Source organism: Rattus rattus, chromosome 18 (assembly GCF_011064425.1).
Source record: "Rattus rattus isolate New Zealand chromosome 18, Rrattus_CSIRO_v1, whole genome shotgun sequence".
Taxonomy (NCBI): domain Eukaryota; kingdom Metazoa; phylum Chordata; class Mammalia; order Rodentia; family Muridae; genus Rattus; species Rattus rattus.
The window spans coordinates 42,864,283-42,887,723 of record NC_046171.1 but is presented as its reverse complement, the minus strand read 5'-3'; the positions used below and the strand labels follow the sequence as shown (position 1 = coordinate 42,887,723).

General features: G+C 45.5%; 2 protein-coding genes across 3 annotated transcripts in view; one reads left to right on the top strand and one right to left on the bottom strand.

The window, feature by feature from the left end:
- Positions 1 to 1,721: 1,721 nt before the first annotated feature.
- On the bottom strand, positions 1,722 to 3,690 carry LOC116887156. Its single transcript, XM_032888703.1, has one exon. The coding sequence runs from the start codon at positions 3,678 to 3,680 to the stop codon at positions 3,237 to 3,239; it is 444 nt and encodes a 147-aa protein (XP_032744594.1). The 5' UTR covers positions 3,681 to 3,690; the 3' UTR covers positions 1,722 to 3,236.
- Positions 3,691 to 3,806: 116 nt separating this feature from the next.
- Positions 3,807 to 23,441, top strand: part of Sobp (sine oculis binding protein homolog) — a 176,039-nt gene continuing 156,404 nt past the window's right edge. For both annotated transcript variants that reach the window (XM_032888871.1, XM_032888869.1), the window contains exons 1-3: positions 3,807 to 4,433; positions 17,954 to 18,092; positions 20,781 to 20,966. In XM_032888871.1, coding sequence (XP_032744762.1) covers positions 4,338 to 4,433; positions 17,954 to 18,092; positions 20,781 to 20,966 — 421 coding nt within the window. In that variant the 5' untranslated portion in view covers positions 3,807 to 4,337. The remainder of the gene's footprint in view (positions 4,434 to 17,953; positions 18,093 to 20,780; positions 20,967 to 23,441) is intronic.

The window sequence follows — 23,441 nt, the reverse complement described above, 5'->3', positions numbered from 1 at the left end:
CATCGGACATTTGGTCTTGATGTTTACTCTGGCTGACCCTAACAACCACATTCCAATGAACTGAAGATGTGTTCGTGATACAAAGACTAAATATTTCCCTCTACTTCTATCTTTTGGGGAATTTGGAATGATTAAACTCCCTAGCTTCTTTAAGGGTTGGTCAGATCTCTGTGACTAACTCTAGACAATGTACAGGTCTCTGTCATGGAAGTTCCCCAAGCCTCCATCTTCCCTAGAGTGACGGTGCATGCATGAAGCCATCTATGTGATCCCAAGCCGTCACATGGAGGACAACTGCTAAAGAGATCCACCATGATCCTTAGCTGACTTTGTTGGAACTAGAAACACAAATCTTTGTTGTTTTAAGCCTCTGGGATTTTCCTAAGAACGGTTGCTTCCACCTTAACTCAAGGAAATCTAATGCCATGCTGATTGGCGAATATGATGTTAGATTATGTACCAGTGGCAAGAAATAGATGCCACTTAAAGAAGTAAGAATTCAAGGTAAAAATGTGTTTTAATCTGTGAAAATATGGGCCTCAGATAAGGTAGAATGTAGATTGTTACAGGAATTTACCAAATCAGATTAGCATAAAATTAAAAACTCCAGACAGGAAGTTATAAGTCCACATCCCAGTACTTCTTAGCAACATGCATAAGAGTCAGCTTCTTGGTGTGATTTGGAGATAACAAAAGCTTCACAGGATGTTATGAATATTAAGTGAGATAATTCCTATCGCATGTTCAACATCCTAATTACATTTTAATTCTTACCTTTAGCTAGAGCGCAGAACTTGTACAAGACGAACACTCATTTAGAATGCTACCCAGAAAAACATTTCAAGATGCTTTGAGGGTCCACTAATCCATTCTAGGTGAGAGCAAATGCATTTGTAGAAGACCACTCTGGGGTCTTCTCATCTGCCCTCTGGTGTGTTTCCTAGCTGAAGCAGGCCCAGATTAAGACCAAGAGGAACTCTAAAGTAGGGAGAACACCAAAAGGTAACTGAGGAATACACACAAGATTGGCCCTGTGCCTATCTTGGTGATTAGCAGGGGTAATGAGGGGGGAAACTGAGGTCTAATTGTATACCAGGAGGCTTGGATGCTGTGTGTGGGCTGGAGGAAGGAGGGAAGTCTTCAGAAACATATTTATGTTATTGCTTCTGCCCACAGTTACAGTTTACAAAGAAGTTACTCAGGGAACATGATTCCACTCATGATTCTAAGTGTATAAAGCGCCAACTCTTGGTGTAACTAACTGCCTTCTACGGTACGTTTGGGAAAACAGAGATTCATGAACATGTAGCGATTACAGTTCCAAAGTTCAGGTCAGGGTAACGGTTTTTCCCAGATATACTGACAAGGAGTTTCCATTGTAAGTAAAGATCTGCTTCACGGGGTCTGGTCCAATCGTCTTACCTCAGTTTTCTAGAGGGCAGGGAGGAACAGGTGGCTGATGGATGTCATTAAACCCCTGGGCTGTTTCTTTAAAGTTACTCCCTTAGAAAGAAGTGCAGCTGCTTCTAAATATAAATCGGGGCTGGAGTTTACCTTTTCTGTTTACTTGTTTCTTAACTGGTGAAACTGTATCTAAGACAGGGGGTATACAACTTGTTACTTGATATCAGCCGAACAACAGTGAGTCAATTGTGACAGCTCTGGCAACCAAAGGAAACAGAGAAGACGTAAATATGTTTCCAAGAGACAAAGGCTTCTTATTGCATAGTTTACTTTACAACATGTGTCTGTAGTTTTACCAAGTTAAGGGAGAAAAACGTTTTCCCACCACCTCTCGAGCTAAACATGAAGAGGACAGAATGGAAAGAGCTAACCTGTTGTGGTCTCTGTATTGTTTGGGTGAAATTGTGATTTTTAAGAACACTAAGGACTTCCTCCTTTCCCCTACCAACAACAGTATAACAGAGATGCCCTCTGTCTAAAGTGCAGCCCACCATACACCACACTCCTTAGTGATCTGGAAGGAGTCTGGGCTTCTCTTAGCCTTAACTACCCAGTCGCTGGAGGTTTTCCAAGGTCTACTGCAAAATTGGAGACCCGGCCAGAGGACTTGGGGCTCTCAAGTTGGGTGCACGTTCACGTTCCCTCGATTTCCATCTATTCCCTTCCTTAATTCCTTGCAACCTTGTAATGAATACAGGGTTTATTACCCCGAACCCCTGGCCTTTTACTATGACCCCCTAAAAGGCAAAGGCTGTCTCTTAGTAGCTCCCACAGGCCTCCTGGATGGCTTGGGATAGACAGGTAATGGAAGCAGCTGGGTACCGCTTCCCCCTCGCACCCTCAGCACAGGAAAGACAAGGTGCAAGGAGTTGTTTTCCAGGGGACACTCCCAAATATTTGGCACTTGGTGTGTACGAAACACATTGTGCTAAAATGCAAAACAGGCCTCTTGGAGTTGTTCAGCCCTGCAGAGTACGCTCCCAGATATCTTTAATTCGACGCTTAAGAGACAAAACAATGCTAAAATGCAAATTAGGCAAGGCAATACTCAGAATGAATCCCACTTGATAGGCTGAACTGAGATTTTAATGAAAAGCTTACTCATACCCCCACACCGAATTCATTCTATCTTTTAAGTACTTAAAAATGTGTAATTTTAAATTCCACCACTGTCATAATGAACACTCCGTAATAACAAGCCGGGGAACAATGGACAACCCCATATCACATTGTGTCAGGTAATTACAAAGTGGAGCGGCGTGGCAAAGCTGAGCTGGGAACATCTAGGTGCCGTCCCTTTGCAGCGTGTGTAGGAGCTTTTCAGAGCTGTGTGTTGTCTCTGGAGCCTCATCTAACGGTTCACGCCAAAACCTCAACCCAAAAGAGGGACAGGCGAAGCCGACCTTGGTCCAGGGCGTGGACAGAGGCGGCCCAAGAGGAAACACGTGAGCGCATGGAGGATGAGCTGGGCACTGGAACCCGCAGATGCGAGTCTGGTAGAAGAGTGTAAAACCCGGCGGAGAGGAGAGGGTCCTGCCGTGCGTGGCGAGGACGTGGGGCTTCTGGAGGGACGGATCCTGCGAGGGAATCCTGCGCGCACAGCAGAACCCACTAAGCCCAACCCTTCCCATTAAGCTCAGGGCATGGCGAGGGTGCAAGCCGGGTCACCCGGTAAAGATGCTACTTTGTAACAGAGCACAAGCCTTCGTTTGGGGCAGAGGGGGGAGGGAGAGAGCAAGAAAGAAAATCAGGGAGCCGAAGGCTGAGTTGTCCTACTTCGAAGTCCTTCTCAGGAAGGCGAAAAGCTTCCTGGCAAACAGTCTGACGGCGCGCTGTGCTGGGGACCTGGCTAAGGGACATTCGGCCTCCACATAGTAGTCTGCAGTGGCCCCCGGAGCAGGACACTGGAGCCTGAGCGGTGGGTCCGGTCTAGGTTTCCCTCCGCTCCCCGGCGCTGTAACCCTGGGGCCGAGTGCTCGCCCTGCCTTCAGGTCCCTGCGCCCTTTCACCGCTCCACCTCCACCCTTCACCCCGATACGTTTTGCCTCAGCGGCCTCTAGGTCACTCTCAGAAGCCAGCTCCGAGCCCACCGAAGCCCACGGCACGGAGCTCGGGAGCAGGCAGGGTCGTTGCGAGGAGGTGGCGGCTGCGAGAAGGGCCGGTGCCCGCCGCCCAGGAGCAGGCGGCCGCCAGCAGCCCCCGGAGCCGCGCAGCATCCGCGTCTACAGCGACTGGGAAGCCACGCCCGCTCGCGAGCAGGGGGCTGGCCTTGTCCCCCCCCCCCAGCCTCCCCTCCCTCGGACCCCTCCCCGCTCAGTCCCTCCCTCCGCCCGCGGCTCGGCTCGCGGGAGGCGCAGGGCGCCGGGGCTGGCGCGCTCTCCCGGGCGCACACACAGATCCACGCACGCACGCCCAGAGCAGCTGTCTCCGCCGTGGCCGGCGCTGCTCTCGCCCATGCGGACAGACAGAGCGCAGGAAGATGGCTGACGACTCCTTCGGGCCCCGAGGATGCAGCCCGGCGGCGGCGGGAGCGGGAGCGGCGGCGGTGGCACCGGCAGCGGCGGCAGCAGGAGCGGCGGCGGCGACGGCAGGAGCGGCGGCGGCGGCATCCCCGAGACTCCCCGGGCTACCCTTCCCCGTGACGGCCACTGACGGTCTCCGCCGCTAGAAGAGACCCCGCTCCTCCCTCGCCTGTCTCCCTCCCCCCCCCCAAACCCCCTCCCAGCCCCGGACCCGCCAGCCCCGCTACCTCCGCCAGCGTTGCCACCATCAGCACCACCTCCACCTCCGCCACCGCCACCGCCACCACCACCACCACTACCGCCGGCGGCGGCAGCAGCCATTTCATCTCCACAGAAACCAGACACAAAAACATGGCAGAAATGGAGAAAGAAGGGAGACCTCCGGAAAATAAAAGGAGCCGGAAACCAGCTCACCCCGTGAAGAGGGAAATCAACGAGGAGATGAAGGTATTTTCGGACTCGGGGGCCGGGGAGACCGAGCTCTTTATTCCGTCCGCTCCCTTCGGGCTGTTGTGTAGGCTGCGGGGGGGACAGGGGCGCGCTTGTCAGTTTCTGCCGGGTCCCTGGGACGCCTCAGCTCCCCCTCCAGGTGCAAAGCCGAAGCCAACTCACGGGCTGCGTCTCCGAAATCTGCCAACCTCAGATTTGATGGGGGCGGGGGGCACACTATTTAACCTCACAAACCCTAGATCCGCACAGATGTTGCCGGGCGAGGGCATTGAACCCTAGTGGCGAGTGAGCTTGGTACGGAGGCTTTCCCGAGGGTCGGTGTAGCCTTTCTCCCTTTTTCGGAGATGAATCTCCGGACCCCTCCAAAGTTAAGAGCCGCTGGGCCGGGGCACCCGGGATACCTGGATTCCATCCCTCTTCCCGGTCCATCCCCAGGCTCGGTGATCCCGTTTTGCTCCAACTCGCCAGCTGCGGCCGTGTAGCTGTCAGTGCCCGAGGCTTGGGCCGGAGCTGCGCGGGTCGAGGACGCTGCAGCCAGCGGGCTCGCCTGGCTGTCCCCGGCCGCTCCTCTCCGCCGCTGCCCTGGCTCTCCCGCTCGCCTCTGCACGCCTCACTTTCCAGTTAGCAGACCCGGCAAGCCCGGCTGAAAGCCAGCTGTCTGAGGGGCGGCCTCCGCAGCCGCCTGCCCATTGTTCGCGAAGGCCAGCCCGGAGTCCTCTCTGCGAGGCCGGGCGCCCTGCCAGGCCAGCGGTGCTCCAGAGGTGGCTAGCGCAGCCTCCTGGCGCTCCAGCTGTTCGCGTTGAAGCCCAAGAACACGGCTCAGCCTGGGCTCTTCTCCTCACCCCCACTTCTTTATTTTCCTCAAAGTTGTGTGTTTTGCCTGGGCGAGGATTTTATCTTGCGTGTGCATTTCACGAGTTTCTCGATTTGAAAAAGAAATCTCTTTTCGTATATAGATGTGTTTCTATGACATTAAATATATATAAGGCTTGTTTTTTCACGTTTCTTGGTGTTCCCCACTTCTGCATGGAATCTTCAATAGGGTCAGGTGACTTGGTCAGCTTTGGTTAAGTTTGTATTTGAAAGGCAAACTGGTTAAAATGGTATGGGACTAATTCACTGTTAATTGCGGTTTTTGGCATCTTCTTGGTTATAGCGAGCACATTTGGTGAGAGGGTGCTGAGATGAAGCCCACATTTAGAAGGGGCAGACAGACACACATCTTACGTGTTTGTGAAACTAGGTGTATGTTGGTAGCTTTACCCCTCTCGCGGGAGTTTCACTTGTATTTCACGTTTTGGAAGTAGGGCTTTTATTTTGGGAGGTGGTGGTGAAGAATTTAGTGTCTGGAAGCAGGAGGTATCCGTCTGGGAAAGTTAGGAAGCTTTGCCTTGGAAATTAATACCATTCCCTGTAACAGAAACCACCATTGATTCTAATGATAGACAGTTTTAAAAAAAGAAAAGAAAGATCTGTGAAAGTTGTTTTCTCTCCATGTGGCCCAGTGTGCTCTACAGTTCTGGCCTTTCCCTCCTGTCTTGCCTTTCAACATTACTTTCCCGTGTCCGTTTTTTAAATGGCGTGTGGGAGACAACCAGAGAAGGCCACCAGGCCACCACAGCTAGCTCTGGCCCTTTAAGATGCTGCCTAACGCCCTCTATATGGATGGCAGCTTTTAAGTTTCATAGGTTCTAGAATTACAAATTAGCTAATTTTAATCAAAACATGTGAAATGTTATCCCGGCTGGATATAAAGGCTGACTGTGCTCAATGCTTGGGGCTGGTGCTGTTGGCTTTGGCTGCAGGCTCTCCGTGGTTTGGGAGATAGTTGTCCTTCTACAGTATAACAGATGTTTGTCTGAACTAGGGAGGAAGAAACAAAAACAACATTGTGTGAAGGGGAAAAATTACACAGTTTTCAGCCCATGCTGCAAGACCGAGTATGGGATTAACCTGGATGCACAGAACTTCCTTTAAAAAAAAAAAGTGTTATTTTTCTTTCTCTAAATTGCCTTCTACTATTTGAAGCCTCAATCCTTGTTTCATTCTGTGGCATTAAAAGAAGCTCCCCCCACCCCGCGCCCCTTTAGCAGCACGTAATTCAATTGTGGCATTTTTCTCTCTGGTTTGGAACAAAATGAAAGGGTCTGGCAGAATTTTTCAGTCATGTCCCTGTACACCATGCCAGGGTGTCTAGTGGGTCTACAGGTATTCTTTAAAAAAATGCCTTAAAAAAATCTTTGTTTAAAGTCGCTTCCAAAGTCACAGACTTATTTTGAGCTCATTAATATTTTTTCTGAGTTTAATATTAATAGCCACAACAACAACCCCCTTTCCTGACCCCTCCTGGTATGATTATCCCATCAGCTTCCTGAACTGAAGTCTAGGGTAACATAATAAGTTGGTTGTCCTGTATAAAAATGTGTGCAACAAAATGTCATTCAGAACACAATGTAGCCTTGCACAGGTTCATATCAGTGCTGCCGGGCAGCTTGGCTGTGTTTGTCTTCATCTGGACCAGTGTAAACCAAACCCTGGTAAGTAATCACAGCCCAGCAGAAAGAAAGGAATGTATACAGCTAGCGGGGCCTAAGCTGTAAAAACGGAAACCTGAGCCCCCACCTCGGATCACATATCAAGGCTTGAAGGTAGGGGAAATGAAACGGGAAAGGAGAGAGCGAATGGAAAAGTCAGCCCGGGAAGTGGAGGATCGGGAGGAGGCCCCCCTTGGGGAGATTTGGCCCAGGGATTAGGGAATTTTATCGCGGTGTACAGTGACCTACTCAGGTTTCAACACTCCTTGGATTGAGTTGCTTCTCTGTGAGCTGAAAGAAAAGGGACTGGTGTGTATGTGATTTTCCCCCCCTTCTCTCCTTTGGGTAATAGAAAGGACACTGGTACGAGTGTCTATTTTAAGTGCAGCAAATGCAGAGTGTCAGGAATGGCCGACAGAACTGCCTCACTCAGACACTTCAAGATCTTCCTAATCGTGACAATCGCAGAGTTAGCCAGAAATGGCTGGAGAAGGCAAACTGACTGAGGTTTAGCTGACACCAGTGATGGCAGTGGGGGTGGTCTTCACACGGCTGTGGGCTAATGTTGGTTGCTGTTTCAGTAGATCAGATATCGGGTTACGCTTTCCGTTATCACTGGTTTAATGGGTATGGCAGTTGTAACAAATTTAAATTTGATACAATATAATTTTGTGTGTGAAAAGTACACGACTTGGCGTAGCTTGACTATGGTGTACTTCAGGGGAAAATGTCCTCCCAGCAGGAGTGTTTGTCTTCCTGGGAGCCTTGTGGTGTTTCTTTATCTTTGCTTCTTTTGACTCTGGCTTAAAGAAGAGCTGAGCAGATCCTTTTGCTGGACTTAGTTATAATTACCAAGCCTTCCTTAAGAGGCACCGTAAAGTGCTAGATAGTGAAGAAGGGGCTGAAAACTGAGCCAGCAATCAAAAAGTTGTATAGCTTGATTAACTTTGGGCTTCTAAAATGACTCTATCTATCTCCGTCAATGTAACTCTGGTATGCTGTTAGCTAACATGTGTCAGAGTCACATAGAAGTCAGGGCAGAGAAATTCCAACATGCGGAAGAACTAGTTAGCTCAGGAGTTCTCCCAGAACGTGGTAGATATCATAGAAAAACTATGTCTTAATGAATGAACAGATATAAATATATGTATAAACTTTCTGTGATCAAGACATGTATTTGTGCACATAGCCTTAGTAAACTGTGCTCTGTAGGTCCCAAACAATAGCACAATTCAAAAAGTTCTAAACTAGAAGTAGAGGTGATGAGTCAAATTTTTATCTTTCAAAACTTTGACAAATCTAATGTGCTCAGATTGGGCATTCTGACCTGGAAGCCTCCCATTCTCAATTTATTTACAGGGTTTGGCTTCTTTATCAAGTACTCAACTAAGGGTTATTTCTGTGGAATGTCACAAGGTCTCACCTTTGCTGAAGGTTTCTGTCTACAAATATCATCAATAACTAATTCGTACCCAAAATTATACTTCGGTTTTGTTTCCCACAGTTTGAGGGGTGCACATCTGTTAGTATTAGTAGGAACATTTCCATGGGATTTTCTGGTTTGTTCCCTGATGGTCTCTGTTGGGCTTTAGAAATGGCCTCTGTTAATTGCTGGGGACAGGAAAGCAAGCTACCGAGTTGAATGACTTGATGTTATAAAGAAAAATGAGAGGAATCAGAGTGTGGATTGGAAAAGCCCATGTGTTTTAGGCTGAAATGAACTTATGTCCAAGGTAGGTATATCTTAAGTCTCAGCTTGGGAAACACCATTCTGGGGTCAGTTGCAGTATGTCTCCGGAACTTAGTAAGTGGATTTAGGACCAGTCGCTCTCTGGGACCTTCACACATTATATCAGACTGAGCTGGGGCCTCAGGTGTGCTATGTGGCAGGGTTAGGGACTAAGGTAAATGGGGCATAATCCTAGCCCCTTGGGAGCAGGGATGGGACATTGCGGAACCTTTGGCATTTCTCTCAGTTGCTCATTCCAGCCGGCCGGTCTTAAGAGATGGCACAAGGGCTCAGAGAGCTAAACGGACTGTCCTAGTAGGATGAGATTTCTCTAAGAGTCTCCATTGGCAACTGGATGAGTATGGTGCATGGTACAATACCATTCTCTAAGCCTTGTACAGCTTGTAGGTTCCAAATACTAGGAAGTGGAAAAGGAGCACTCCACTTCCCCCCCGAATCTGAAATAAGCATTTGAAATAGAAGAAAATGAGTCTGACAGACTCACTCCCTTCTGTGTTTCCTGCCTCGGTGCTTGCCAAGCACTGCTCCAAGGAGCCAAGTCCTGTTTTTCTTCTGGGAAAGACAGACTTATAGGAACCAAGAGGTAACGCAGTTCTAAGGAAAGTCAAAAACAGGGCCTCAATGAAGAGTAAATATTAGTGAGCGCGAGTGGTTCCTACAGGAAGACCTCCAGAGAAAGGCCAGCCTCTTTGGATCTTGATGTCTGAGGAAATGTCTGATTGACTTAATAAGGCTTTACACTTCTTTTTGAAAAAAAAAAAAAGGTGTTAGAAGAGAAAAACGAGAAGGTAATAAACAGTATCGCTGGTGTCTAAAACTTCCTCTTCAGGGCTGAGCTATCTACCACACTTTTCTTTCTAACTAGTGAAATTATTGAATGTTTGCCTGAATGAGAAGGGACATTACAGTGTAGACGGAGGGAAACTAGACCACTTTTTAAACACAGTGCCAGTTGAAACATAGAAACAGACATGGGTGCTCATGTGAGCAAAGTCTGCTGAGTGTGTGTATTTTAGTCTCTGTAGACTGATGGATGGCCATTAGTCTCTCTCTTCTAACAAAAGCCTTGGGAACACCAAACTTCAGGAAAGTCAAGTGTCTCTGACACAGACAGGAAAAAAATGCAACAAGTCTTAGCGACTTTTTAGATTTTTTTTTTTTAAGGCTAGTTTTGCGACTGTGATAAAACACAGCTGCACACAGCTGTACACCTGCCATGACTGCCACTGTGCCAGCCAGGGCTACTAGCCACCCTTTCCCAGCATTTCTTTGACCCTTTTAGGGCAGTTGATGTCTTGGCAGTAAAGTACAATAGGCACGTGATTGGTTACTGTATGTCTCATGGAAGCAACACAGATTTTATATGCGGCAGGAAATGATTTTGGTTTTATATGACAATTGTCTATCGGCGGAGTTTGGAAAATATCTGTAGAGAAGGAGGACTCTTCTCAGTTGTTCTGGTTTGGGGGTCCGTGTTATAATGTATCCCCTGCACTATCTACTTTATTAAGATCAATGTGGAGATGACTGGTTACATTGTTGCAAAGTGACCCAAAATAAAGCCCTGTGATTGTCTGTAAGGGACCTGAAGTGAGGAAGCTACAGCCAGACAAATAAAAGCAGAGTGCCCTGTATAAAGTCTATACCACGAGGGCCAGGCAGGCCACTTGTATTAGTTTGTGCATGGTTATGGCCACCTAATCAGTCACCCGTGGGGGATCTGTCTTCTGCCATGTGACCCAGTGGGACTATAAATGTGGAAGCACTTTGCAGTCTGCGAGAAGCTTTTTACACATCTCTTCTGCACTATCTAAATTCCACTTCCTGACCTTTCTCTTAGCATAACCATAAAATAAAACTAGTCCACTGGGTCTGTGTTACAAGAGACAACTTAGACTCAGCCACGGGCCCCTCCTGAGCACAGAGCTGCAACTGATCTAAGCGAGTGCATTCATATTCCATTCTGGAACAGAGCAGGACTCCACCTCTCTCCAGTTCTCTATCTCTCTCTCTTAGCAAGGCCATGAGACTTTAAGAGTTGACCCCACGCACGAGTCAGGCAGAACACATGGACGCAGCAAGAGAGAAAGTATTTCCCAAAACTAATTATCATTCTGATATCCATAACCACGCCCAGCAGAGAGTATCAGAATCTCCTCTACCCCGACGGCTCTCCCTCAGCTTGTGAGCTGCTCTGGATCGGGAGTTTCCTCTTCCTTTCAAAGTACTTCTCATGCGCTCTACTTTTTGATAACACATGTCAGAATGTTGTGAAGTTAAGTAACGTAACTGACAGATCCTTTTTATTAACATTTAAATTGTGGGTGTGCCTGATATGGTTGCCTATGAGTGAAACTATAGGTTAATTAAGTTTTAATTGAAATTGGCTTTTTATTTTTTACAAAAACGGCACACGGTCATGACAGATAGTAGAATAAGTAATAGAAGTGGGCGAAGAGTGGGCTGGGGAGACGCTTAGCTGTTAGGAGCACACATTGCCCACGCAGAGGCCTGGCTTTAGACGGAAAGCTCACGACTGCCTCCAACACTTGCTCCACAGGATCTGATGCCCTCTTCTGGCCTCTAAAGGCACTGCACACACATGTACATATATTTCCACACAGTCTAAACACACACATACACCGCAGCACAAATAATAAAAGTTATCAAATAAGTCTCAGACAAGCAATAGAAAGCAAAATAAAGCTTTAATTTCCCAGTAGACATAATTATTGTCAGCATTATATATACATATCTATATACATATCTGTATATACATATGCACATATATACATACACACACTATATACATATATATATGTGTATATATATATATATATGTTTCCCATGTATGATGTACAATTTAAAAAAGGAATTGGTTTTCCTTTAAAACTTATTATATTACTAATAGCTTTTCAAGACACTAAAATGTATTTACAGCATATATTTTAGCAGCAAAATAGCATTTTATTGTATGATTAGACTGAAATTTATTTAACGAAGTTCCAATTGTTTGATACTTAGGTTTTTTCCCCCAAGAAAACAACATTGAGATAAGAATTTCTGAACATAAATCTCTTTGTACCTATTTTCTTAGGGTAGTTGCTAAAGGATCCAAATACAACTGCCAAGTCAGACAGTATTTAAATGTTTAAAGGTTTTAATTCACAGTTCAATTATCTTTTCTAAAAATTGTAGCAATTAGAGTTCTCAGAAGTGTGAGGGTGCTTACTCGTATTATCATTTTCTTTGAAGAAAATAGATAGGTCTCACTCACACAGCCCAGGCTGACCTTGAAATCCTTCTGTAGCACAGTCAGACCTTGAGTTTCCGATCCTCCCGCTTCTACCTCTGCAGAGCCGTGATTCCAGGCCACAGTAACCAGCTTCTGCAGTGCAGAGGACCTAACTCAGGGCTCTGTGCATGGTAAGCAAGCACTCCACCAGCTACGTTCCTAGCCCTGAACTTTGACATTTATGTAAGACCTCTAGTTGGGTGAGCAAAGGAACATAGGTGTCAAAGGAACATAGGAATTAAGATTCTCTCCCCCCACCTCTCTCTCTCCTTCTCTCTCTCTCTCCCTCTCTCTCTCTCCCCACCTCTCTTTCTCTCTCCCTCTCTCCATATATATATATATATATAAAATCTGTGTGTGTATTCAATATATATATCATATCATATCATATCATATCAAAAGAGCTTGAGAGGCAAAAAGAGAGGCTGGAGAGATGTCTCAGTGGGGAAAGTGCCTGTTGTGTAAGTCTTCAGATCCCCAGAACTCTTATAAAATCGCAGGTGCAGCTGCATGCCTGTAATCTCAGCTCTGGAAAGCCTCGGGGACAGAAGCAGGGAGGCTCATGGGGCCTTCTTTAGACATGCCAAATGTAATTGAATCAGCCATCTCCAGGTTCAGCGAGAGAATCTAAAACAAATAATGTGGAGAAGCAACTGAGGACACTCCCACTCCTCCTGTTCTCCATACACACGTGCGCATGTATCCACATACATCTGTGAATGTACATACATATGTGCACGCACATACACATGTGCATGTGCATGCACAAATAAAAAGAAAAAAAAGGAGGAATGAAGAAATAGTAAAAATGGCCTCCTTCATATCTCTGACCTAGCTGTTTAACTTTATGAGAGCATGCCTTCAGACTGAGTGACAGAGCTGTAATCTGTCCTTAGGAGGCCTGCCGGTAAGGGAGGGGGAAAGAGGCCTTGAAAGAGCTAGGGGTGGCTATTGGAAGTGCAGAGCACGCAGTCACGTGTGATGCCAGATAGTTGTAGAACGGGAAGATTCAGTTTCAAGTGTCGATTTTGCACATCCCATCTCCAATAATGCAAATTAATTAAGGGGAGTCTAGGCTGGTGATCAAATGCGAAGGCAACCGGAGAGACAGCTGTAGATGTGCTCCGGTTGGAAGTCACCGACACCCTGAGGTGTGATTTCATTGTAAGGTCTTGGTTGATCCAGGAGGAAACTTCTTTGGAATTGCTGACCCCTTGCCACTGAATCTATAGTAGGATTAAACCCGGCATAAGAATCCGAAGATTAATCACAGCAATGTGCTTGCCAAAACAAAGACCTACATAACGGCACCACAGGCGACATGCCAACATGGATGGGGGGACTCTCACAAGGCCCCGCCCCTGAGTGAAGAGCTCTGGGCAGTTAGTGACTGCTGAGAGGAGGGGAAGCAGTCCCCTCTGATAAGGGGATAAGCCCCCTGATAGTATCCAGTGCCAGGAGGTCATCCCTAAGCACATATAATACATGCACAATAGCAAAGAACACGTCCTGTGTGTTTATGTATGTTTACACATGTTTATATATGTCTGTATATATAATATATAGTTATATATGTAACAATAATAAAGGAGAGAAAGTAAATTTGAGAGGGAGTGGGGGTGCTGGAGGAACCAGACAGGGAAGAACATGGGTGGGAATGGTATACTAATGTATGAAAATTTCAACAACCATTAGAGAAAAAAGAAGGAAAACACCTCTGTTTTGGTTCCGATGTCTCGTGATCTGCCACGCTCCGATCTTCCGTGGTCCAATGAGGATTTCACTTCAGTTCACCAGAAGTTTATTGTGGAAACTAAACAGCCAACACGCAGGGCTATTGGAAGGGAACACGAGATTTAAAGGATGTGGTAACGCTGCAAACTGCTCTAAGACTTAGAAATTATCATTATAATTTTAGTGACCTATTTTCCAAACCCAAATTGGACCACATGGTATGAGAGAGGATTTTTGTGTCACTTCCAGAGGCAAGAAGCAGTCTGCACAATAGAATTCAGATGCCAAAGCATCGCGATTTCTGGCACATTCTGACGGTTTGAGAGAACAGTGATAAAGTATTTGAAATAACAACTGCTCGGTGGAATTTATGTTTTGTGAGCACCATCATTTTGAGAGTGTTTTTGTTTTTGTTTTCAAAAACTGCGTGGTTTTTGCATGTTAAGTAGAGGCTCCATTATTTAATATACTTCTAAAGCTGGGAGAAACTTTTGTAGAACTTTTATTTTGTGCACGTGGGCGTTTTGCATACCTATCTGTGCCTGAGGAAGGCATCTGATTCCCAGGGACTGGACTTAAAGATGGCTGCTAGTTGCTATGTAGATGCTGGGATTGGAACTTGCATCCTTCGGAGGAGCAAAAGGAACTGTTAACTACAGAGCCATTTCTCCAGCCCTTGAGGAACTTTTTTTTAAAGGTTTTAAGCCTTAGGTCTTCAGGAAGTAAAGAGAAAGACTGCTTGAAGGTTTGAGGCAGAAGCAGATTTCACCCCCACCCCCATCCCCTTAGTGCAGCAGCAGCCGCCATCCCCACTTGATAGCGAACATTGTTGCCTTTGTGGCTATTCAGAATTTTAACTCCTGTCCTCGTTGTCCATCCCTCCTTTTAAACAAACAAATAAACAAGAAACAACATGAGAAAGGACTAAGAAAGGGCCTAAGAAGCATCCATAAGAAAGGACTTTTAAACTGAAAATTGGTTTTTAAAGCACAATGTTATAAGAATTTTGAAATGTGAACCAAGGTATGCTTTTAATCCCAGCACCCAGTGACAGAGGCAGGCAGATCTGAGACTGGAGGTTAGCCTGGTCTACATTGTGAGGTCCAGGCCAGCCAGAGCAACATGGCGAGACCCTGTTTTGTTTTTGGTTTTGTGCTTTTGTTTGTTTAAAGCTGAAACAATAGTTATTGGAATTCTGTACATGAAAAGCTTGGAAATGTGTATAGACCATGAACATCTCACAGTTTACTTCATCTGGAATATTAGACAGCAGTGGTAAAGGTCTATTCCATTTCCTTGGTTTAGCAACATAACTGCTATCTGGCTTATTAAACCCTGTTAGAAACTTAGGCTATTAAATGGTTTACTCTTTGACTTCTCAACAAACCGTGGGTGTGGCAGAGGTTGTAGTCTCTTCCTCTTTGATTTTTTTTAAAGATTTATTTATTTTATTTATATAAGTACACTATAGCTGTCCTCAGACACACCAGAAGAGGGCATCAGATCCCATGATAGATGGTTGTGAACCACCATGTGGTTGCTGGAAATTGAACTCAGGACCTCTGGAAGAGCAGTCAGTTTTAACTGCTGAGCCATCTCTCAGTTCTGGTTTTATTTTTGTGCATACATAGCATGTATGTTTGTCTCACATATGTGCAGTATCCACAGGGATAGAAGGGCATCAGATCCCTAGATCTGATGAGTTACAGAAAGTTGTGAGCCACTGTGTTGGTGCTGGAAATTGAACCTAGGTCCTCTGGAAAAGCATCCAATGCTCTTAACCACCGAGCCATCTTTCTAGCCCCTACAGTCTATTTCTTATGACTATATAGAGTTAATTTCTCCTTTTCACTGTATCCTTCCTTTCTTTAATGGTTCGAGCCTTAGCACTCGGTCTTCTATACATCCGCTGTGTTCTATTCCTGCACTCACTATATCAGAACAACATGGCATTTATTTTCATTTTTAGTGACAAGAAAAGGAACATTTTATATTACTTCCCTGACATTTATAGTGACTTTAAAATCATGGAAGACATCAGACTCATACTAACTGTTCCATGATGAGCTTCCATCAGAGAACGTGAACAAATGATATTTTTTTTGTTAAAATGCCCAAATAATATGCTTTTGTTGTTAATAATCCAGTTGAGGCTTTCAGTTTTTATCTGATTCTGCATCTGTCCCTCAGATTGGGTCTGAAGGGCTGAATGGATTTGCAGCTGGACTAAGACAAACGAATTTATGTGCTCTGCTGGGAAGTTGACACATGAATTATGCACTTGTGGCCTTTTGTGTGTGTGGCTGCAGAGCTTAGACACGGTGGAGGGAGTTGCATTTGTTAAGCACGGTAGGGCGAGCTTTCCTATCCTGGACGACCAAAGGGTGCACACAACCAGAGGTGGTAGCCAGGAGTCACTGTGTAGAAGATTATCTGTCTCCTTGGCACGATTCTCTTAGAGATTGGGGCACGTAGTAAGCAGGCCAATGGGAATTGATTTTGACGCGAGGCAAGAATCATCCTTGTGTGCTGAGATGCTGTCACTCCTGGGTTAGTGAGAGGATTGGGTGTTAGGGGACAGTGACATCTCATTAAAGGAATCTCCTTTGATGAAATGGAATAGCATTTAGCCCAGTCCTCCATGGTGTCTGTCCCTGACGTCCCTTCGTTTATTATTCATAGCAAGCATATCATCATCTCGAATTCGTGGAAGAATGTCTATTTAATGTGGACACGGGCAGCCATCAGAAAGAATAAATGCCTCACTAAAGTTTGATATGGCTGGTTGTTAGCCACCTGGATGGTGGCACTAAATCAATCTGGCTAATTTTTTTTTTTAATTACCGGTGCATTAAACCATCACAGGTTGACCCCGTTGGGTCTCAGAACTTAAGTGGGTACTAAAGAAAAGAAAAGTAGGGGCTGGGGATTTAGTTTCAGTGGTAGAGCGCTTACCTAGGAAGCGCCGGCCTGGTTCGGTCCCCAGCTCCGAAAAAAAGAACCAAAAAAAAAAAAAAAAAAAAAAAAAAAAAAAAAAAAGAAAAAGAAAAATGTGGGTGGCTTAAATGCCAGGTTCCTTTTTGGGGCCCTGTCCTATCTCGTATGAAGCTCTTCTGAGATCTGAAATCACAGAATTTGAGAAAGCAGGGGATGTGTGTTGAGAGTCCCCCACTCAGCCTCAGCCTTGGAGTTTCAATTAGGTGTATAAATTATATACCCCAGTGGGATTGAGAAATGACACCCTCAAAGAAGACTATGAGGTGCTCTGAGCTATGAAGAAGTAAGGACGTAAGGGATCCCTAGTTCAGAAGGCTCGTGGCACCTTGCTTGAGAGCTGTCTCACACATAAAGGTCAGTAGCACAGCAGGGGCTGCATTTTTGTTTCAGGATCTAGAATTGATAAATTGCCGGGCACAGTCACTCGGCATACGTATTTAACCTGTCAACCATACCCACTGCTTTCAAACCTTTATATCTCCGCCGACAGTGACAACACCTTACGTTCCCATATTAATTTACAGTCCATACGGTGGTTTTTATCTGAAATTGAGCTGAGTAGTAACCTTCGAGTTTGTTGGTACTTTTTATGACAGAATGAATCTGTCACTAATGAAATTTATAGAACAAAGTATCTATCAAGCTTAACAAATACCTTAGCAAAGGGAGAGATTGTCAAGAGGGACTCCTGAAATCTACTCATTTTTTCTATGACACTGTTGACAGTTGAGAGATTCTTTTTTCTAAGACTCTGTTTTGCTGGCAGTAAGAAGCACATTAAATAACAACACCAAGTCAGAAAGTAATTCTAACTTAAATTAATTAGAACCACAGAAAGCTCTTTTATTTTTACAATCCTTTCTTAAGTTTTTTTTTTTTTTGCATGCTTCTATTTGATGTTTTTATACTAGCACAGAACTTAAACTTTGCAGGAGAGCATACAAAAGCAGGACTTTCCGTAGATGAAACCGACAAGTCCTTTTTATTGTCCTTAAACCGCGAGTGTCTGAGGGCCTGTCACGATCAGAAGAGTCAGTCCGTGATTTAGAGGCATCACAACTCTTGAACATGATTGAACGGCAAGCAATCCTCTGGGGGACGTGGGGCCAGCATGAAACGGGATACGGCTAACAGAATTGAACGTGCACGTTCTTTTCAAATAGTTATCGATCACGGGACTAAGTAGCGGCTGATGCTTCTCTTTCAGAACTTTGCAGAAAACACCATGAATGAACTCCTCGGCTGGTATGGCTATGATAAAGTTGAATTAAAAGACGGCGAAGATATTGAATTCAGAAGCTACACTACTGATGGAGAAAGCCGGCAACACATTTCTGTTCTCAAAGGTAAAGGTGTTCGTTTGATGGCTCTGCTTAAGCAAAGAGGACGGACCTTCTCCACCTGTCACAACCGAGTGGTTGTGGGTCTCTCTGTGTTATGCACACAACCAGTTTAAACCTCAGCTCCTCATGCCGTGGGTGGTGACCCCATATGATACTGAGTAATTAATGTGGGAGTTGTGCAAACTTTGGCAACAGTAAACGGTTTGGGAAGATACGGTAGCCCCCAGATTAATTGTAGATCAGTGTGTAAAGCATGGGAGGCATTTCTGGCAGTGCGTGCATGCAATGGACCACGTGACGTCACTGCAGTCTCGGATCTAAACATGCGACCTGAGCACTTTGCCCTGTGTGGGCTGTGCAGCGCCCACAAATGCCTCCTGAAACAGTTTAGCTGTCATTCGAGACTGTCGTATGTTATAAGCAGCAGTGTTCTTGCTATACATACAAACTTCCCTGCCCTCACAGAAGTGTCATTGCTTGGTTATAGAAAGCAAAGGCTTAATATTTTCTAATATCATCCCTCAGTACGCAAGTGCCAAATTACTGTATTTTTGGATCTATTGCCTTAGACTGTTTGACTTTTTAAAAATGTCACTTGAGTAGCTGGTTTGAATTGCATTTTGGGGAAAAAAATCAGTCAATGGATTTTTGGATTGGGGATTAGGATGGAATTTCCAATAATTTACGAAATAGCTTTAAACATACTCCTGCCATTTTGCAGTATGTCTTCTGCACAGCGGTATTATCAAAAGTCAAAATATAGATCAACATGGAGAAATTTTGAAGATATTCTACACCACACACTATCCGATATTCAGCTGAGATCTACTGCCCTATGTGTAATTTTACCAGTAACCCAAGTCTGTAGTATACAATTGCCTTCCTTCTTAATAAGGGGCAAACTTACATATATAATTATAAGGTCATCTGTTTATGACGTGCTCTCAGCAAATGTCTGATTCGTACACGTACTCTATATACCTACACCCCTAGTGTTGTGTGGAGATTGCTTGGGCGAAAGGGAGCTGGGAGTGGGAGGGTTTCAGAAGGGCTTCTTTATATGTATCCCCAGTGCGCTTTCCTGGAAGCAGAGTTCCAGAGAACACCAGAGCTCAACAGAAAACAAAAATAGACACCGCTCTGTCTCCTTCCAGCAATGGGAAAAACAGGCCAGGGCCGAGGACCTTAAGTCTGCGGTGCTGCTCCAAGCTCAGGGAAACAGGGTCTGCTGACTTTGAGCTCTCTGCGGGTTTGACACCCTCTCAAGGTTGGGCCTCCTGTGAAATGCAATGTTGAGTCTGTATTTTCAGATAGCAGGAGGGACTCGTGGTTTTCTGGGGAACCCTCCTTCCTTATGTTTGGATGGGTTCAAAAAGGAAGTGGTATTTTCCTTTCGTGTGTCAAGTTCTCCGCTTTTCTCTGCCCCGTGTTCTCGCAGAGGGGAAGAAGAACACAATAAATCGTAGGTGATCGGATCCAAGTCCAGCTAGAGAGTGAGATTGTAGAGGAAGGGCCTGGCAGAGCCATGCTGACTCTGAGTGGACCGCAGGGCCTAGTACCTGAGCGGGGAACCCGTATGACTCCAGAATTAGTAAACCTAAATTTGGAATGGGAGTCTGCTCGTAAGATGCCAGACGAGGGCCATGCGAAGGAATTTTAGTAAAATGTCCGTACAGTTAGCCGTGCCTTATCACTGCCTGCTGGCTCCGTGTTTGTGTATATCCAAATCTATCAGCACCGTACCTGTTCAAACATTTAATTCCCAATCTTTGAGAGAGAGCCTTTTCCTCTTAGGTGCCAGGCAACGAAATGTAAATGAGCCGTCCTGCAGGCATGCGGAATTGGATGTACATGACAAATCTTATGTTAAGATTGCTATGAAATTGTACACAGCACACTATGAAGATAGTATCATCAATTTCACTGTAAATGAAAAATTCAAGTCCTCAGCTTATAGTGTATGAACTAATTAGCCTCAGCAACACTTCGCCTGGGTGATCCGCTTCCCTCTGGGGAACGCGGAAAGTGTCCCGCGGTTGAGGCTCTGTGTGCGGGCACGCACGCGCGCGGTTGAGATCCTGTGAGCATGCGCGCGCGCACGCGCATGTAGGCTACAAGGGCATAGGTGAACTACGTTGTAAACTTGATTTCCACTTTTGTTGACTTTTTAACAATGTTAATATTGTTACCAATTACTAATTGGTGTTATTAATAGTAACTTTACCAACACCCGGTGCGATAATAGCTTTTTTAATCATCAGTTTATTTGATTATACCGCGGCTTGGATTTAGAACACAGCGGACATCGTTATCCGATGTGCTAGTATAGCATTTTGGGTTTTCTCCCACAGTCAGAATGTGACTCTCGCTTTGCATCACTTCCTACACGGAAAACGTTAATTGCCCCTCAATTTTCTATGGGATTTTGCAGTGCTAAAATGCATCGCCACGATTCACCTGGGATATTAGCTATGGTAGAGGGGCATATTATAAAGAAAAAAAACCTTGGAAATTGTCGGTAGCCAAACTCTAAAGCTCGGGAAGGACTGTGGATTTCTGGGAAATGGCTGAGTGGCTTGAAAGGAAAATTTTGTTCTGTTATGTAACCAACGTACTTGAAGAAATAAGGGAAGGTTTAAGTGCAATGAATACGTTCTTGGTTATATTGGGTGATTTTTTTTTCTCTTACAGAAAACTCTTTGCCAAAACCAAAATTACCGGAGGACAGTGTTATTTCATCTTACAATATAAGCACAGGCTACTCAGGCCTTGCCACTGGGAACGGACTCAGTGACTCGCCTGCAGGGTCAAAGGACCATGGCAATGTGCCTATTATTGTCCCTTTAATCCCACCACCTTTCATAAAGCCGCCAGCAGGTAAGCACGCCCCGATTCCCCTCCCTAATGACCTGTATCAGTTGTCGCTGTCTTAAGATAAAATAGCACAGACTCAACTTAAGTAAAGATGCTCGAGGGATGTTACAGATGAGCGTTAGAGCACTACACATATCAGAGTATTGTTGCCGTTATCCGAAAAAAATTCCCTCATCTACTTCTGCTTGGGCTGTAGCTTTCCACTGACTTCAAACCTTTTCCACCACCAGACTCAGAAAAAGACAGTTTCCTTTTCTGAAGTCACCTGCCTTGTATTTTTTTTTTTTTGTCTTAAGAATAAAATAAATACAAAGAATGGTTAACCAAAAAAAAGCACACATGGTCAAACAGGGTGGTTCATTAGGAGGGTCCAGGTCTTTTGGGGGTCTTCTGAGGAAAGGGATACTTTTGCAAAAGAAGTGGCAGTCGTGGGCCTGCCCTAAATCCATTCAAGAAACAAGCCGTATTATGCATCCTCTCCACAGAATTCTTCTTAACTCCTGGAAATCTGTCTCCGAGCACCTAAGAGGATAGAAAGCTGACTTTCATCTGCACGAAAATGTAACCAACCTGTTGCTTTACATTTCCAGAGAATTAGATGACCATGCATTACACCCTAGTGGCAGAGAACGGAGCATGTTGGCGTCCATTGTAGCTCACAGATGTAGTTCATGCAGAGAGAGCCTGTCGTTAAGACTCTGTCCGACTTGCTGCGAAATGCGAGGATTATGCTAGAACGCCCTGTTTTTATTATTATTTTTATGTGTACGGAACTGAACACTGACAGGTACTGAGATCTGACAGCAGTATTTAGTGTAACACGCAACACTAGTGCTGTGTTTATATTTGGGAGGGTAGACGTTTGTGCCTCTGTAACCGTGAGAGCATTCTCAGCTATGAATGCCTTGGTTTGTGGTACGCTGGTATTTTATCCGTTGTCCTACGCTTTCCCTCATGGTTTTGGCCACATTCTCTCATTGGCCTACTATGGTTCAACCAATAAAACTGGCCTGTCATACGGAGGACATTAGATATATTATTAAAATGAAGCTCATTTTTCATTAAAATCATTGTTAGTACCAATTCACTAACATAACTGGTGTATCATATAACATTTCCCTTATTAGTGATCTGATTTTCCCTTTGACTGATTGATTGATGAAACAGAGGGGACAGCGGTTTATCTCCCGAGGGCCAAAGACACATTTTGCATGAATCAGTTGGTGAGAAAAGGTAATTTTGTAATTGTAGAGTTCCCAACTGGACCCATGTTCTGCGACTTAGCCGGGGGCTCCTGCCTGAGTGTATTGAGTTTGAGGAAGTAGCAGGAGCACACACACTTCAGGTTGAGAAGCCCCAACTTAACTCTAGCCTTTTCACCCACGGGCTCTGTGAAAGGGGGCGGGTTCTGCCAGCTCTTTTCCATTCAGGTTCCTCAGTTATTTTTTCCCATTAATTTATTTGTTTGTTGACTTTACAACCCAATCACAGCCCCCTCCTCCCGGTCCCTCCTCACACCTTCCCTCCCTTTGCCCCTCCCCTTCTCCTCTGAGAAGTGGGAGGTCCCCCTTGGGTACTAACCCACCCTGGCACCTCAAGTCAATGCCAGACTTGGCACATCCTCTCCCACTGAGGCCAGACAAGGCAGCCCAAGATTCACAGGCAGGCAACAGAGTCAGGGTGATACCCCACTCCAGTTGTTGGGGAGTCCGTGTGATGACCAAGCTGCACTTCTGATATGTATGTTTGTGGCGGGGGTGGGGAGTGGGAGTGGGAGGACCCCAAGTCCAGTCTGTGTGTGTTCTTTGGTTGGTGGTTCAGTTTCTGGGAGACCCCAAGAATCGAGGAACCTGGAGCAGATAGGGACTCCACAAGACGATTAAGAGAGTCAACTAACCCGGACCCTTGAGGGCTCCCAGTTTCCTTGTTTATAGAATAGGCTTATAGTCCTACCTCATGGGATAGTTGCATAGGTGAGAAAATGTACGCTTAGCACCTGGACAGCTATGGCATGAAAGTTAGCATACACTGTATCCTTTCTCCCCAACTCCTTGCACCCCCTTTTCCTAATTTTGAACTAGAGTCTTCGTGCACATAATGCGTGCATAGAAAGGTGTGCACCCAAATGCAAATACATCGCTAAGATTTATTCGAGCAGAGAAAACAGCTTGAGGAATTAGCATAGCTGAGGCTACCACTAGGGAGGCCAGAGAACCTGCCTTGGAGTTTCCTGTGGAGCCGGCCACGTGGAATTCAAGCACACAGCTTCCATTTAACTCTAATTCCACACCAGATCAGGAAATAAATATGCAAAAGGATAGAGGCCAAAAACTGAGCCTTGGAAGTCTCAGCCGGAGGAACACTGAGGAATGAGAAGCCAGAGTAACCAAACACCAGCGGTTTTATGCTGTCTGCTGTGGAACTCCAAGGCACTCATCTGTGGAAAACAGAGCGTAGGGAAGGACGTCTTTATTTTTC